Source organism: Colobus angolensis, unplaced genomic scaffold, assembly GCF_000951035.1.
Source record: "Colobus angolensis palliatus isolate OR3802 unplaced genomic scaffold, Cang.pa_1.0 Scaffold193, whole genome shotgun sequence".
Classification (NCBI taxonomy): domain Eukaryota; kingdom Metazoa; phylum Chordata; class Mammalia; order Primates; family Cercopithecidae; genus Colobus; species Colobus angolensis.
In genome coordinates this window covers 2001500-2019820 of record NW_012115077.1, presented here as the reverse complement: position 1 = coordinate 2019820, position 18321 = coordinate 2001500, and the positions used below count along the sequence as shown (strand labels likewise).

Genomic DNA, 18321 nt, shown 5'->3' with positions numbered 1-18321 from the left:
GTCTCTACTAAAAATACAAAAATTAGCTGGGCATGATGATGTTTGCCTGTAATCTCAGCTACTCAGGAGGCTGAGGCAGGAGAATCGCTTGAACCCCGGAGGTAGAAGTTGCAGTGAGTCAAGATCACACCACTGCCCTCTAGCCTGGGCGACAGAGCGAGACTCCATTTCAAAAAAAAAAAATGTAGCTAGAGGATAGAGACATGACAACTAAATGTGAAGAATTATCCTTGATTGAGTAAATATAAAGGACATTTTGGGGACATTTGTAGAAATTCAAATATGTATAGTATATTAGGTTATTGTATTAATGTTACATATCTTTGGTATGATCATGATATTATGTAAGAAAGCGTTCTTAGATGATACATGCTCAAGTATTGAAATTAAGTATCATGGTGCACAAATTGCTCTCAGATGGTTCAGGGGTAAAAAGGTATGATATGTACTGAAAGAAAGCAAATATGGCAAAATGTTAATCATTGTGTCCTCCAGGTCATCGACAGAAACTCCTCCTCCAAAGTTTGCCATTTATCCCTATCTTAAAATTTTACATGTAATGCTTCCCTCATTTGACAGAATCTGCTATTTCACTGTTTTCTCCTGCCACACACGTTCTGTCCTTTAACTCCTTAGATGCACTAAAAAGAGTGTGAGCGGCCCTGTGCGGTGGCTCACACCTGTAATCCCAGCACTTTGGGAGGCTTAGGCAGGCGGATCACGAGGTAAGGAGTTTGAGACCAGCATGACCAACATGGTGAAATCCCGCCTGTACTAAAAAATGCAAAAATTCGCTGGGTGTGGTGGCACACATCTGTAATCCCAGCTACTCAGGAGGCTGAGGCAGAAGAATCGCTTGAACCCGGAGGCAGAGGTTGCAGTGAGCCAAGATTGCGCCATTGCATTCCAGCCTGGGCGACAGAGCGAGACGCTATCTCAGAAAAAAAAGAGTGTGAGCTTTGGAATAAGGTGTAGTTCAATGCATAATAATGCTGCTTTTGTATCTATTAAAAATTCAGCAAATGTTTATTGAGCACTTACCAGGTACCAGGCACTGTGCAAGGTGTGTGGGTTTCCATCGGGAAGAAAAGAGCTGGTTCCTGACCTCTAGGAGCTTATGTTAAAGGTAGTTAGAAAGGAAGCACGTAAATAAATATATAAGTGCAAATTGTGATACATGCTGTTGAGGAAAGTATCAGATTACTATGAGCAAGAATAACAGAAGATACCTAATTTAGATTCGATGATAGTTAAAGACACCTCTGCTGCTCTATGATCGTGGGCAAAAATTATTTGAATTCTATGAGTTGGTTTTTGTGTCTGTAAAAATGAAGATGAAAATAACATTCTTACTCTATCATTTGTGGAAACTAAATGTGATAACATATGAAGTGCCTGGCAACTTAAAGGGTACTGGGTAGATGTTATTAGTCTTCTTTTTGAAAGTTCTCCTTCCCTCGCTCCTTTTCAAGTATTGTTATTTTTGGTTAGTTTGCTAATACTCCTTAACCTTGTCTTTTTGGCTCCATAGGGCTCAGAATGGAATGCCTCCAACTTAGAGGACTTACAGAACCGAGGGTAAGCACACAAAGCAGTAGCTGGCACCTCTGTGTGACAGAAGTCCCTTTTTTATCTTTTCATTTTCCCATCAAAGAGGTATCAGTGGGTAACTTTAATCTTAAGAGTTGCATCCGACTGATTCTAATCAGATGTAATCTAAGAAAAATAAAAACAGCTAGGCCACGTGCGGTAGGTCACGCCTGTAATCCCAACACTTTGGGAGGCCAAGGCGGGCCGATCACGAGGTCAGGAGATCGAGGCTATCCTGGCTAACATGGTGAAACCCCGTCTCTACTAAAAATACAAAAAATTAGCCGGGCATGGTGGCGGGTGCCTGTGGTCCCAGCTACTCGGGAGACTGAGACAGGAGAATAGCAGGAACCTGGGAGGCAGAGCTTGCAGTGAGCCAAGATCGTGCCGCTGCACTCCAACCTGGGTGACAGAGCGAGACTCCGTCTCAAAAACAAAAGAAAAGGAAAAGAAAAACAGCTATTCTCCCTCTGTTTCGTCCCCCCACCTCCCAAGAAATATCAGCTGCTTTAATTGAAGGGCTTTGAAAAACAAATGTGCAAACCATTGGTGATGTTTAAAATCAAATTTTTATTTTTATGCAAGAATACATAGAATTGTATATGTTGGGTTCACAGAGCTGTTCATTCAACATTCATTGAGCATCTTCTGTGGGACAAAGTGCTAGGTGCTGGGGATCCACAGATAAAGTAAGACTCAGTCCCTATCCTGTGTAGTAAGCTGCTTAAAGACTGTAGGTTATGGATGTGAACTGGACAAGCTTCTGAAATTGAAGAGGACCTACCTTATGTTTAAAAAATTGTCCCTAAGCAGCATGGTTATTAAGTTTGATTGTAACAATAGAGACTACAGTGAACATTGAGCAAGTAAAAAGCTGCCATTCTTCCCTTAGCTGACGCCTACTAAGTTTCTTATTGAAGTTCATTCACTTTAGGAAGTCAGATCATCCCAATAAGAAAAGAGAAAATCAGGTCTGAATTTTTTTTTTTCTTCTTTTGAGACGGAGTCTCGTTCTGTTGCCCAGGCTGGAGTGCAGTGGTGTGATCTCAGCTCGCAAGCTTCACCTCCCAGGTTCACACCATTCTCCTGCCTCAGCCTCCCAAGCAGCTGGGACTACAGGCGCCTGCCACCATGCCCGGCTAATTTTTTTTTTTTTGTATTTTTAGTAGAGACAGGGTTTCACCGTGTTAGCCAGGTGGTCTCGATCTCCTGAATCAGGTCTGAAATTTGCCATGCTAACTCCTCGTGGAAAGAGACAAGACCAGCTGAGACTCAGAGGTAGTGATGGTTGCTGGCTGCCTGTTTTCTCAGCCGTAAGCCTCCTGGTTATCTTCACCATTAGTGGATAAATACTCCCTACTTTTTCCCCACATGAAAGGTATTTCATAATTGGCAAAAGGAACTTGGAACAGGACTTAAGCCAAATGATTATACAGAGAATTCCACGGCGGGGGAGCGGGGGGTGGGGGGGTGGATCTGGTTGCTTAATTTAAGATTTGAAGTTAAATAAAACTTGGAAAACTTAATAAGAATTGAGTCTGGAGTTCTTCAAGGCAGAGACTGTATCTTAGTCTTGTTTATAGCTTATTATCTACCTAGCTCAGAGCTGTATAATAAGAGAGTGCTCAGTAAATGTGAATGAATGATAGGTATATTCACACACATTTGAGAACTGTGACTTGGCTGATGGCAGATAAGGAGAGAAAATCAATTAGCAAACTGTGTTGGGAACTCAGAGACCTCAGTTCTAATCCTGTGCCTGCCATTTGCCTTATTTGGAAATGCCCTTGAAGCATAAGGACCCCGTAATTCAACAAGATTAATAACATTGCATCTGCTTTTATATACAGGAGTCTCCTTAAGATTTCTTTAGGAGTGGGACAATATTTTTTACAAACTTCTCAAGTCATTAAGCTTTAAAAATTCTGTAATTCTGGCCAGGCGTAGTGGCTCACGCCCGTAATCCCAGCACTTTAGGAGGCTGAGGCAGGTGGATCGCTTGAGGTCAGGAGTTCGAGACCAGCCTGGCCAACATGGTGAAACCCTGTCTCTACTAAAAATACAAAAAATTAGCCCGGTGTGGTGGCAGGTGCCTGTAATCCCAGCTACTTGGGAGGCTGAGGCAGGAGAATTGCTTGAACCCGGGAGGTGGCAGTTGCAGTGAGCCTTGATCATGTCACTGCACTCCAGCCTGGGCAACAGAGTGAGACTCTGTCAGAAAAAAAAAAAACTGTATTTCTGGGAAACTTAGATATAGTGTTAAAATTAAGTCTGAGATGTGGTATAGCAGTGTTGGCCAACAGCATTGGAATCATGTCATATATACATATGAATTTAGAATTTAACCCCAGCTGGAGATGAGACCTATCATCTCATTTGTTTCTTAGAAGACTAAATTATAAAATGCAACTAACTATATCTAGTTGTCTTTAAAAACACTATGGTCAAATTCCCAGATAGCTACTTAGATCTTGTTTCTTAAATTCAGTGATTGTTAAATTTTAGTATGTGAAGAATTACAGTTCAGGGATCTGTACACAAAACCATATATACTGCTGCCTATAGATGACTTATGGGATTTTCAAGGGTAATTTTGACATTAAGGCCATTTCCATCCAATCTACTGACTTCAGAATCTAACCCAAAGTAAAATGTTACTCTATCTAGAGTCATTTGGTGCTGAGATGGGAAAAAAGTTTCAAGGAGTTTCAGTTCCAGTTGGCAGTGACTGCCTATAGCTTTGTAATGAAAAGGATTGGGAAGCTATGTCCTGCCTCTAGAAAGATAGTGCCATAATTCATTATGAAGTATGGGATTAGAGGTGGGAGATTGTTCGTTTTTATTTTAAATAAAAGAAGGAGGCCAGGCAAGGTGGCTCACGCCTGTAATCCCAGCACTTTGGGAGGCCGAGGCAGGCAGACCACAAGGTCAGGAGTTTGAGACCAGCCTGGCCCTCTACTAAAAATACAAAAAATTAGCTGGGAGTGGTGGCACACACCTGTAATCCCAGCTACTCAGGAGGCTGAGGCAAGAGAATTGCTTGAACCAGGGAGGCGGAGGTTGCAGAGAGCTGAGATTGTGCCATTGCACTCCAGGTCTGGGCGACAGAGCAAGACTCCATCTTGGGGAAAATAAATAATAAAATACAATAAGGAAAGTGTTTCTTTTTCCTTTTTTTGCTGTCACCCAGGCTGGAGTGTTGCCTTTTTTTCTAACAGTTTTATTGAACTATAATTTATATACCATATGATTCACCCATTTTAAATGTATAATTTGTTGGTTTTTAGTATATTCACAGAGCTGTGCAACCATCACCACAATCCATTTAGAACATTTTTCCAACTCGGAAAGTCTGTAGCCTTCAGGAGTCACCTCCATTTTTCTTCTTACCCCTGCCCCAGCAATCCCTAGAAATCACTAATGTTCATCAACTAACTAAGAGCCACTCTTCGGCTGTTTTGAATAATGCTGCTGTGACCATTTGTGTACAAGTTTTCGGGTAGGCTTATTTCTCTTGGATTTATTCTTTGGAAAGGAATTGCTGAGTCCTGTGGTAATTTTGTGTTTACCCTTGGGGAAACTGCTGTACTGTTTTCCATAGCAATTGCACCTTTTTTTTTGTTTTTGAGACTGAGTTTCACTCTTATTGCCCAGACTGGAGTGCAATGGCGCAATCTCGGCTCACTGCAACCTCTGCCTCCTGGGTTCAAGCAATTCTTCTGCCTCAGCCTCCCAAGTAGCTGGAATTACAGACATGTGCCACCATGCCCAGCTAATTTTGTAGTTTTAGTAGAGACAGGGTCTCACCATCTTGACCAGGCTGGTCTCAAACTCCTCACCTCTGGTGATCCGCCCACCTCGGCCTCCCAAAGTGCTGGGATTACAGGCATGAGCCACTGCGCCTGGCCAAGCTCGCTTTTTAAATTAAATTTTTTAAACAAATTTTGTAGTAATGGGCTTTGATGCCAAGTTAAAACAGATTCAATTCGTGTCTGAGAAAATTTTTGGCCACTTGACCTTAACCACAGATTTGGTTAGCTATGGCTGCTTTCTTTTTCTGTATTCATTTCATTGATTTCAGAGTTTGGGTTTATAGAACTTCACATTTGTGCTGAGAAGGAAGCAGTGTCTCAGAGAGAAATGAGTGAGTCCATGTTGTATTGTTGGAGTAAACTTAGACATCCAGCTATGTCTAAACAGAGCATTAAGAAAAGATAACATTTGGTAAATGAAACTCAAGCATTTATTGAGACTGTACAGTGAGAAAGATAATAGAAGACTGTTTTGATAGAGAAATTCTCTTCTGCAAGCATCTTAGTGTGGAAGAATCTTCAGATACATCAGTGCCATAGCAGCCAGTAATGCAGTCAGATGAGTTTAAGGGAGTTTTAAGTCCAGCTTTTCTCTGACCCTTCCAGTTCTCTCCACATTTGCCTTTCACGTAGTTTAGAGAGAGTAATTGCACAAAGCCTAACAATCTGGCTTTTAGAAAAATAGGAAGAAGTCGTTATTCATTCTCTGTTTTTTTTCCTTGGAGTACATGTCAGTAGTCTGATTTTATACAGATGACTTTCAGTGAATAAATTGTATTGCTGATAATTTTAGTAACAAAGTATCTGATTATGGCCTCAAGTTGATTCTTTGGAGTAAAATATGAGGCATGTTTTCAGAATACTATCAAAGATGAGATTGTGCAACTACATAAACTGAAAATGGAATTTAGATGTTGAACATGGTGGATAACCTTTTGCTTAATAATTCCCTGGTGCCCAGGTATGCCCAGGAACGCTGTTGTATAATTTCTGTAATATATAAATATAACCTTTTAGTTCTTTAGCTGTCTTCATTATTTTTGTATTTAATTTCAGCCTATGGAATAAACAAATTTTAAGTAAGAGAAAACATTGCTGGGAATTGGATTTAGCCTGAGCGGTAGAGCACATATTCTCCCTTGGTTTCCTTGCAGGGTACGGTATATCTTGAATGTCACTCGAGAGATAGATAACTTCTTCCCAGGAGTCTTTGAGTATCATAACATTCGGGTATATGATGAAGAGGCAACGGATCTCCTGGCTTACTGGAACGACACGTACAAATTCATCTCTAAAGCAAAGTGAGTAATAGTCCTGCACAATGTTGTGACCTCTGTTCCTCTTGCCCCATGCATGGCTGGGTCCTGAAGGCTATAGACAATTTACTGATGGTACTCAGGAAAAAGGAGCTAAAGAAAGGAGGAAACTGAAATCTTTTTAATCCTAGGCAAAAGACTAGTGACTCACGTTAAATAAACCCCTAGGAGAAAGTAACCTCATGTTGGCTATTTCCATTGAGCACAGAATTAAAGAAAATAGACTTAGACTGCAGCAAAAGATACAGAAATGAGAGAAGGAAGGAATTCTGAATGAAACTCTTAAGTTGCCAGTGGGGAGATTTAAAAGTTATATGGTAGAAATTATTCCAGGTAGATAGAATACTGGTCCTACCCGCTGAAGACAAGGAGACAAACTTTGGAAATCTTTTCCTACTCTCTTACTTTATTTTTATGATACTTGAAATGATGAAATTTTCCGTGGCCCTTCTGTTGATGTCTTCCTTAAATTAATTGGCTCTTTTAGTGAAAGTATTTTGTATTAACTTAGTGTTTGGTATTAATGTCAACATTGCTTTTTTTTTTTTTTTAAGTCCTTGGGGATTTCCTTGCCAATCCTGTTTATTCCTTTGCTAGAGAGAACCATAAACGAGCTTGTTTGCCACATCTCCCTTCAGGTAGGACTATGTTCAAACCATCCCTGGCAGATGAGAAGTGCTTTTGTATTTAAACGCCTTCAAAAATAATTTCACACTTCTCTTAAGTACCTTCATGGTCAGGAAGTTCTTCCTCTTAGTTTCCCTAAATCCTCATACTCTAGTTTTGAGCCTATTCCTTTGGTCTCTAGCAAGTACCTAAAAGAGTACTTTGTATTTTTGCATTCTATGAATAAATTATTCCCGGTAATAATACCATTCATGGCATGCTTACTGTTCTTTCTTGTAGTATTTTCTAAGATTCAGAGGGGCAGCTCTTGTCGACAGTCAGAGAGGTCAAATAAGTGGTGAAGATAGGACTTGAACAAAGATCTTGCTGAGGCGGGAGGATCACTCGAGCCCAGGAGGTCAAGACCAGCCTGAGCAAGACTCCTATCTCTATAAAAAAATTTTTTTTTTAATTAGCCGGGCACAGTGGTGCATGTCTGTGATCCCAGCTTCTTGGAAGGCTCAGGGAGTTGGGAGAATCGCTTGAGCCCATGAGATTGAGGCTGCAGTGAGCTGTGGTTGCACCATGGCACTTGAGCCTGGGTTTAGGGGGAAAAAAAAATACTGTCTCATTTCAGAATCCAAGGGTACTGAAATAGTCTAGTTCTATAAGGAAAAGGTACAAGAAGGCTAGGCCCCAGTCCCAGTGAAAAGCAAGGCTAATTTTACTTAGTATTAGGGAGAGCTGTATGGGGCACCCAGGGCACAACTGGGGGCACTCACATTCAGGCTTTTGCAGGCATAAATCAGCATCTAAGAGTATCTCTTTAAATGCTCCTATGCCTCATCCTAATCAGGACGCTGATTTTTTTTTCCTTTTTTTTTTTTTTTTTTTGAGCCAGTGTCTTGCTCTGTCGCCCAGGCTACAGTACAGTTATGCGATCTTGGCTTACTGCAGCCTCCACCTCCTGGGTTCAAGCGATTCTCCTGCCTCACCCTCCCGAGTAGCTGGGGATTACAGGCACGTGCTACCTACCGTGCCCAGCTGATTTTATGGGTTTCGCCATGTTGGTCAGGCTGGTCTCGAACTGCTGAGCTCAGGTGATCCACCTGCTTCAGCCTCCCAAACTGCTGAGATTACAGCTGTGAGCCCATGCACCCAGCCCAGGATCCTGATTCTTAATATGATACCAGCATAATCTGGACAGTCCAGCATGGGTGGGGGCACTGAAAGGTGGAATTGGGTTAGGGGATAACTGACTTCAGATCCTTCATTACAAGAGTTAGAAGCCAAACACCAAAAAAGCCCAGTTGAAAATATGTCAAAGAGATGTCTTCATGGAAGTGAATTTCGTAATTAAATTTTACTTACGGTTGTCCAAGTTTGAGCACTTTTCATGCCTACAGGCGTAGACCAGAAACTTGATACATTAAAGTTGTCAGAGCTTGATGGGAAAATATAGAGCACATGTCTAAACTTCCTTCTAACACACCGCCTTGGCTTCCTAACTGTAGTCTAAATGAAAACCCTAGGGTGCCATAAGTAAAAGAGATAATTCCTTTTCATTTGGGCTAAACTACACACAGAGACACACACCCCGACTAATGTTAGGACACCCAAATTTTGTACCTAATTCACAAGTGGGAGGTTAATCTTACCTTCCCTTTGAGACTTTCAATTATTACAGCCCATTCTCTGCATTCCTGTAGCTTATCCGGCTCACTCATTTTGGCACTCAACCTCATACCTCCTTGCATTTACACTGAAGTATTTCATATGTCTCTTTCTCCAGAAGCAGGATTATAAACTTCTGAAAGGAAGCTTTTCTACCATCATAGTAGTGAGTGAATGGATGAATAGATTTCCCTTGTTATGCTGACATGTACATTTTTAGTTTATTAGAATAGCCACTGGGGAAAGATTCCAGAGCCCATGTATACTAGGGATAAGAATAACAGTTCTTATTTCTAGATTTTTTTAATGTTGTTCCTACTTTAAGCACCTAGAAGATCTAATCTGCAGATCCACAGGTTTTTTTATACATATAGCAAATATTTAGTATTTGAAAGTATGTGCCAGACACTGTGTTATTAGCATAATTAGCATACTGAATCATGTTCATATTCCATTGTAAGCTCCAGCATGTTGACTCAGGGGTTTTGTTTGTTAGTCTAGCTTTAGGTAACTTTGTTTTCTCTTTCTTCCACCTAATTTAAAAGAGAAAAAAATCCCACGGTTTTCCTTCATTCCCTCTCATCACTGAGAAAGCCATGTGGCACACCACATGCCCCATCCAACCCCTCGGTGGTAGAGCCGCCTAGACAGGACCCGGGTTGCAGGGTTGTGAAAAGTAATATTTAGGGCTACATCTGAGTAGAGAGGAGGGTTATTTTCGTCTGGTTTCTGCTTTCTTCCAAGGACCCTTACTAGAACTTAAACTGGAAACAATTCATAACATTTGAATAAATTAGTTCAGTCACTATCACACCTGTAATTCAGGAGAGTGTCAGCCATGAAACATGCCCCTGAGGCTGTGAGGGAACTGACCTCCACCACACACAAAATGGGCTCCAGTCTAAATTTTAAATGCTCCCTCTACACCCTGTGACCAATTGTCATTGCACTTACCATATTGAATTTTTTCTTTTTTTTCAAGATGGAGTCTTGCTCTGTTGCCCAGGCTAGAGTGCAGTGGTGCCATCTCAGCTCACTGCAACCTCCGCCTCTCAGGTTTAAGCAATTCTCCTGCCTTGGCCTCCCGAGTAGCTGGGATTACAGGTACACGCCACCACGCCTGGCTAATTTTTTTGTATTTTTAGTAGAGACAGGGTTTCACCATCTTGGTCAGGTTGGTCTTGAACTCCTGACCTCGTGATCCACTGGCCTCAGCCTCCCAAAGTGCTGGGATTGCAGGAATGAGCCGCCGTGCCCAGCCTGTGCAGCCAAGTTTTGTATTTTTAATAGAGACGGGGTTTCATCATGTTGGCCAGGCTGGTCTCAAACCCCCAACCTCAAGTGATCCACCTGCCTCAGCCTCCCAAAGTGCTGGGATTACAGGTATGAACCACCAGACCCAGCCCCATATTGCATTTTAATTGTATGTTTCTCCCACTGAATCCTACCCTTTAGGATAAAAGCTGTATGTTACTTACCTTTGCGTCCCAGCACTTTGCACATTGCCTCACACATATTGTAAATGCCTGGTAAATGTTTGCTGAATGGATTTAAAAAGCATAATATTAACATTGAATATTGTTTAAGAATATGTTAGAGCTGCCTACCCTACCCTACCTACACATTTGATTATAAATGTATACGAGTGCACCAAAGTAGAGAGATTGCATAGCAAGAAAATGGAAGGGCAAAACAGGATACTTGGAAAAATGTAGAACCCAACTTTTAAAATATCCCCACTACTGTGTTTTCCTCTGTTCTTTACCTTAATCCCCCAAACAAGGAAACATGGATCTAAATGCCTTGTGCACTGCAAAATGGGGGTGAGTCGCTCAGCCTCCACCGTGATTGCCTATGCAATGAAGGAATATGGCTGGAATCTGGACCGAGCCTATGACTATGTGAAAGAAAGACGAACAGTGACCAAGCCCAACCCCAGCTTCATGAGACAACTGGAAGAGTATCAGGGGATCTTGCTGGCAAGGTGAGTCCTTAAGTGACTTTCTCCGATTCTCCCTCCTTTTAAGTTGCCTAAAGCAAGATGAAGTGTCCTTCTCTGTAGCTACTTCTCAAGCTGATTCGGATGTGATCTTTTTTCAAAAAAGATTTATTTCTCTATCAATCCAGTTTTCTTTTCTTTTTTTTTCTTTTTTTTTTTTTTTTGAGGCAGAGTCTGGCTCTGTTGCCCAGGCTGGAGTGCAGTGGCCGGATCTCAGCTCACTGCAAGCTCCGCCTCCCGGGTTTACGCCATTCTCCTGCCTCCCGAGTAGCTGGGACTACAGGCGCCCGCCACCTCGCCCAGCTAGTTTTTTGTATTTTTTTAGTAGAGACAGGGTTTCACTGTGTTAGCCAGGATGGTCTCGATCTCCTGACCTCATGATCCGCCCGTCTCGGCCTCCCAAAGTGCTGGGATTACAGGCTTGAGCCACCGCGCCCGGCCTCAATCCAGTTTTCAAAAAATAAGTGTAAGCATTTAAGATTTGCATGGGCTGGCCGGGCACAGTGGCTCATGCCTGTAATCCCAGCACTTTGGGAGGCCAAGGCAAGCAGATCATTTGAGGTCAGGAGTTCGAGACCAATCTGGCCAACATGATGAAATCCCGTCTCTACTTAAAATACAAAAATTAGCCGGGCATGATGGTGGGCACCTATAATCCCAGCTACTTGGGAGGCTGAGGCAGGAGAATCGCTTGAACCCGTGGGCGGAGGTTGCAATGAGCTGAGATCCTACCACTGCACTCCAGCCTGGGTAACAGAGCGAAACAACATCTCAAAAAAAAAAAAAGAAAAAGAAAAAGAAAGATTCCCCTGGACACACTGCCAGTGGGATAGCCCTGCCCCATAAGGAGCAGTACCAAAAAATTTTTTTAAAGAAAACAAATAGACTAGTATGGAAAATTAAGCATTTAATCTTTCAGGTTGATATAATTAAACTGAAGGATGGAAATACTAAATATTAATACCACTTTTCAACATCTTATAAGACTAGATTCAGCTGCCTTGTTAAAAAAAAAAAAAAGATACCAATGACTCCCAAGGTAATGCAAGGCTTAGCTGAAATTCTTGGAAATTTTTTGGCCCATTCATTCATATTTTATTTGTATTTTTTATGTTTTTTGAGACAGGGTCTCACTCTGTCACCTGGGCTGGAGTGCAGTGGCATAGTCTCAGCTCACTGCAACCTTTGGCCCACTCTTTAAAAAGAAATAAGTACCATCTGCTAATTTGGGTATTTGTTTACCTCAGTGCTTGGTTTCATTGAGCCTTCTCTAGTAATTTTGATCTTGTGACAAATCAGCAGAATGGGGATGTATATGACCCCGTTGGGTATAAAAGCACTTCCTAGACACAATTCTTTGTTATTTAAAAAATCTTGGCCGGGCGCGATGGCTCATCCCAGCACTTTGGGAGTCCGAGATGGGCAGATCATGAGGTCAGGAGATCGAGACCATCCTGGCTAACACGGTGAAACCCCATCTCTACTAAAAAATACAAAAAAAACTAGCTGGGTGAGGTGGCGGGTGCCTGTAGTCCCAGCTACTCGGGAGGCTGAGGCAGAAGAATGGCATAAACCCGGGAGGCGGAGCTTGCAGTGAGCCGAGATCCAGCCACTGCACTCCAGCCTGGGTGACACAGCGAGACTCCGTCTCACAAAAAAAAAAAAAAAAAAAATCTTTTGCCAGGCACGGTGGCTCACACCTGTAATCCCAGCACTTTGGGAGGCTGAGGCGGGCAGATCACAAGGTCAGGAATTCAAGACCAGCCTGGCCAATATGGTGAAACCCCATCTCTATTAAAACTACAAAAATTAGCCAGGTATGGTGGTGGGCACCTGTAGTCCCAGCTACTCAGGAGGCTAAGGCAGGAGAATCGCTTAAACTCGGGAGACAGAGGTTGCAGTGAGCTGAGATCATGCCACCACACTCCAGCCTAGGTGACAAAGTGAGACTCTGTCTCAAATAATAATAATAATAATAAATAAATCCAATTGTGTATGCTTTTCAAAAATGCAGAAAATTGCAAAAGGAAAAAATAGTTTATGAGCTCAATACACACAGACAGCAGTTGACATTACCTGTTTCTCAAGGTTTTACTCTGTCACATATTTTGCTGGCTATTTTCTCCACAAAAACTGTTCTGTAGTCTACCTCTCCACTCAGACTAGGTCTTGAATGTCTTCCTGTATCGGTAAGAACCAGCCATTTTCAATAATAATTTGGTAATTGGTTATAAAATGAGTAATTAATTGCACTATATTATTATCCTTTTGGTGGTTAAAGCCACCTTCAGCAGCTCTTGGGAACAAGCATCAGATATTAAATGATTTAAGGATCAGCTTCCTGAGATGCTACATGCCGAAATTCTGTGGATTTCTAAATTCTGCTTTGTTTTTTCCAGGTAGGTATGTTCTAGGTGGTTTTGTTAGGGTGAAGGCACAGCTGTCGAGAAGCAGTTGGGGCTGGTGCCAGTGTTTGACTCCAGTAAGTCTTATGATTTGGTCTTGACCCTTGAATCTGGACTGTGTTTCTCCTGAACAAAATGTTACGTAGCCTTCCAGCCTATCCAGGCAGAGGGATCACCCTCCCACCCCCGAAGTATTGTGAAAATGTGGCCACAGCGTAGCATTATGGTTTTCACTAAAAAACCCCTCCCATTTACTCAACATTTGGCATGATTTTATCTGAACCATTCTCTTAGGAGGCTGGGAGGATACTGAAGCATCCTGTGTTTAAAGGAATTTGTAGGTCTTTGGGGCCAGATTTTGATGGCATTTTTAGATTAGATCAGAAGGTAGGATGTAGCAGTTCTTTTTGGCACAAGAAACAGGCACTGAGCATTTAGCAAGAAATAAATATATATTCCCAGACGCACATGACAGATGTTGGACAGTGTCCTCACGTGACCCACTGAGAGGAAGGATACTATGTGTCCTGCCAATTTTGGTATTTATTCTGGAATCCCAGGCTACTGCAAGCTGTTGGGTTGGGTTTTTTTAGTGTGTGTGGTTTTCCTTAGTTGTTGAAGGAATTTGAGAAAAATCTTAGATGAGGATAAGAAGGGCAGTATAAACCCAAAATCACCTTTTCTTCCCTTTCCCTTCCGTTTTTTGCTCCATCTCAGCTTCCTAGGCTTGATTCATGGAGGGGGAGGGACAAGCCCTGGGGAGAGAAAAGCACAGAATTTGAGTCAGTAGATCTAGTTTCCATTCCTGGTTCACCCTCTTGCTGCAACCCTGAGAAGTTACTTCACATTTTTCATCCTTACCTGACCCCATCTATAAAATGAAAATCAAGAGATCCATCTCACAGGGTTATTGTGATTAAAAATGTGTATGAATGTTTATTATGTATTGTTGAGAGTTATTCAGATATGATTCTCATATTCCTCCAAGGCTGCCCAGCAGACACATGTGTGTGCCGTTTATTCCCACTTCCATGACATTTCTCACTGCGTCCTGCCACCCACAGACATGTTCCATTCAAAACAGGAATGGAAAGTATTCCTAGAATTTCCTATATTGTGGTGTTTTCTGGATTTTAAGTACTATCTAGTGGTAGGGATGTGACTTAGGCTGCTTTTGGCTGCAAGTAATCAAATACCTCAATCAGGATTTCAGCAAGGAACAGCAGACTCAGATTAGGATTATTTGTGGAGGGTTTTTTATCCATCCATCCATCTTTCTATCTCTCTCTCTATCTATCTATCTATCTGTGGAGGCAAAGTCTCACTCTGTCACCAGGCTGGAGTACAGTGACATGATCTCAGCTCACTGCAACCTCCGCCTTCCAGATTCAAGGGATTCTTCTGCCTCAGCCTCCCAAGTAGCTGGGACTACAGGCATGTGCCACCACTCCCAGCTAATTTTTGTATTTTTAGTACAGACGGGGTTTCACCATGTTGGCCAGGATGGTCTCGATCTCTTGACCTCGTGGTCTGCCTGCCTTGGCCTCCCAAAGTGTTGGGATTACAGGCGTGAGCCATCGCGCCCGGCTGTTGAGGAGGGTTTTATAAAGGGACTATTTACAAGCATGGCATTGTAGTGGAATCAAGGGTCTTGTATCAGCAGGGCTGTTTGGAAGCAGCTCCTAGACCCAAAAAGAGAGGAAGCAGTTACTAGAACCTGGAAAGAGATTCTTGTTAGAGAAAGGCACTTTCAGAGGCAAGCAATAACTTTCTGTGAGAGGGACACAGCTAGCCCGAGGCAGCCCCATGCTGAGGGAGCTAGAGGAGTAAATACCTTGCCCTCACTCTCTTTCCTCCAGTCTCCTTCCAGAACTCCCCATTAGCCAAACCCTCTGGAAGTCAGAAAACTAGGGGACCTGCTGTTGTGGTTTGTAGATCAGTCTCCGCAGCAGCAAACAGGGTGGAAAAGCTGAAGAGTGGACCCTGCAGGGGCAAATAAAAGATATCTGGCCCAACACCCAGCTACAGGTAGTGTATAAGTTGTACCACTTATCTCCTTTAAAAAACACAGAAGTACTGTCTGTAATGGCTCAGTGGTAATCATGGACTCTGGTGTTCTACAACTTTCGGTTCCACCTTCCTTAGTTAACAGCTTGGTCCTTGAGGTTATCTGATGACTACCAGATGTCTGCCACATCTCTAGGTATCTGTAAATTGTACAGCATCTGGCTGAAGAAAAGGGGCATTTAAACTGGATAGGAAGACCTTCCCCAAAAGCTCCCCACCCATTGGCCAGGACTGGGTCATATGGCCAAGAAAACAGAATTTCCAGGACTGGATAAAACATATTCACAGCTGGGCACAGTGACTCACGCCTATAATCCTAGCACTTTTGGAGGCCGAGGCAAGTGGATCACTTGAGGTCCGGAGTTCGAGAGCAGTCTGGCCAACATGGCTAAACTCCATCTCTACTAAAACTACAAAAATTAACCAGGTGTGGTGGTGGGCACCTACAAATCCCAGCTACTCGGAAGGCTGAGGCAGGGGAATCATTGAACCCAAGGTGCAAAGGTTGCAGTGAGCCGAGATCATGCCACTTCACTCCAGCCTGGGCAAAAGAGCAAAACTCTGTCTTTAAAAAAAAAGGCCAGGAGCAGTGGCTCATGCCTGTAATCTTAACACTTTGGGAGGCCAAGGCGGGCAGATCACGAGGTCAGGAGGTCAAGACCATCCTGGCCAACATGGGGAAACCCCGTCTCTATTAAAAATACAAAAATTAGCTGGGCATGGTTGGGGGGCTCCTGTAGTCCCAGCCAATTGGGAGGCTGAAGCAGGAAAATGACATGAAGCTGGGAGACAGAGCTTACAGTGAGCCGAGATCACGCCACTGCATTCCAGCCTGGGCAACAAAGTGAGACTCCGTCTCAAAAAAAAAAAAAAAAAAAACAGCGTATTCATATTTATCCTCTGGATCTAGGGAAGTGCCACATTTCCTGAACCCATGGGATAGTGAACACCCAAATCAAATCAGGCTCTGACAGTAAGAAAAATGGCTGTTGGATATATAGCTGTTAGGGTCTGCAATCTATGATGCGTTATTAGGAAACCATGGCACTTGTAGGCTAACTGGCAAGTGAATAGGCCCAGCAGACTCACCCAGCACTAAAGTGCCACTCCAGATCGCCTGCTTAGAAGAGCAAAGAAAAATATCCCCAGACTTCTATGACTGTACGAAGCTCTATCAAGCCTTGCCATTTAGGTAAGCAGGAGAGGAAAATCCTTAGAAAAATCTCACTCATTGTTTGTAGAAAAAGTCCATTTCCTGTCCAAGTGTTTAGATCTTGCATTTTATATTTTATCCCAAGAAGCCTCTGGTGGTTTTCTCGAAGAGGCAGAGCCCTGATCCTAGCATTCTCTAGCTCCATGGTTAGCCAGGGTGGCCCTGGGTGTTTAATTTGAGGTGGCAACTCTCTGTTTGAGGGCATTCACTTAGTGCTTTGACCTTAGTAGAAGAGAAGTTTTCAAAGTGACACCAGGCTCCTGTACTGATTTATGAATTTGTAACAGTCTTAATCAGAGTATGAGGGTATGGGCCAAGCCCCTCTGAAATACAAGGGACTTTTTGTACCTCCAGTATATCATTAAGAGCCTGGAGAAGGCTAATGTTTAATATTTCCCTTTAGATCTAAGAAGAAGGGTATCATAAACCTTATAGTATTCATATCTGATTTTATTTTTTCTGTTTTTATAGATGGGGGATGGGAGCAAAACAAGAGGAGGGAGGTGGGGTGTATCTGTGTGTGTGCCTGTGTTTTGAAACTCCATTAAACTGCTAGCAGCCCTGTTTGTTATTCTGCACTCTGATCCTACAGGTATCTGGCAGATTTATGTTCCATTAGACAGGTTTAGATTTCAAGCAGACCATTTGCAAGCTGGACCGTGTGTCTGTGGTATTAGGTTTCAGTGTATAGGGGGCAAGGAAGAAAAACTGGGTGGTGACCAGGGAGAGTCTGTGCCACATTTCCTCATAAATCTCAGTTTTGATTCTTTGAGTGCCCCATCACAAGGGCCAGAGGAGGCAGGGTTGTCTTTTACCCTGACTTTGCTGGTGGAGACATTGAGGTCTAGTTAGCTAGTACACATTGGTCAGCTGGCAGCAGGCAACCTGAGAAGGAAAGACGTGGACTCCTGGTCAGCCAAGAGCAATTGAGATTTAAAAGGATTTTCTTACTAGCTTTCCAGTTAAATAATCTTAAAGCATCTTGGGTGATGCACATCACACACAAAAAAATATTCAGATAATGCTTTTTCTCTTCCTTTATACAGGCTGCCTAACACCCTAAAAAGTAACTATAGACAGCCTGATTTTACTATAACTCCTGGCCCTCTTTTTTTTCTTTGAAGAGACAATGTCTATATTGCCCAGGCTAGTCTCACTCAACTCCTCGGCTCAAGTGATCAAAGTGATCATCATGCTTTAGCCTCCTGAGTAGCCACATTACAGGCGCAAGTACTCCGTTTTTAACAGCCTTTTCCTTTATATAACTTTCTCAGAATTGATGTTTCACCAAACATGTAACAATATGAAAGTGGAAGCAAGATGATGGGACACCTTATGCATCTGTCATTTAAATTTCCTTCTTCTTGTGCTCACTTGGGCAGCACAAATACTAAAATTGGAACTATACAGAGAAGATTGGCATGGCCCCTGCACAAGGCTGACAACTTAAAAATATGTAAAAATAAAGATAAAAGTTCCTCTTGTTCATTAACCTAGGTAAAAGGCCAATTCTTTCCCAGAACGACCTAATCACCTTATGTATGTCTCTGCCTTTTTATGAATCCAAATTCAGGTCAGAGGCCACTCGGGGGAAAAGGATCTGAGACTTGGTTATATCATCCAGGATATAGACCAACTC

The 18321-nt window shown here is 42.6% G+C and overlaps 1 protein-coding gene across 2 annotated transcripts in view; it reads left to right on the top strand.

The window, feature by feature from the left end:
- The window catches only part of SSH2 (slingshot protein phosphatase 2), a 321074-nt gene that overhangs the window by 291554 nt on the left and 11199 nt on the right, over positions 1-18321 (top strand). For both annotated transcript variants that reach the window (XM_011940852.1, XM_011940851.1), the window contains 3 exons: positions 1532-1578; positions 6557-6703; positions 10782-10982. In XM_011940852.1, coding sequence (XP_011796242.1) covers positions 1532-1578; positions 6557-6703; positions 10782-10982 — 395 coding nt within the window. The remainder of the gene's footprint in view (positions 1-1531; positions 1579-6556; positions 6704-10781; positions 10983-18321) is intronic.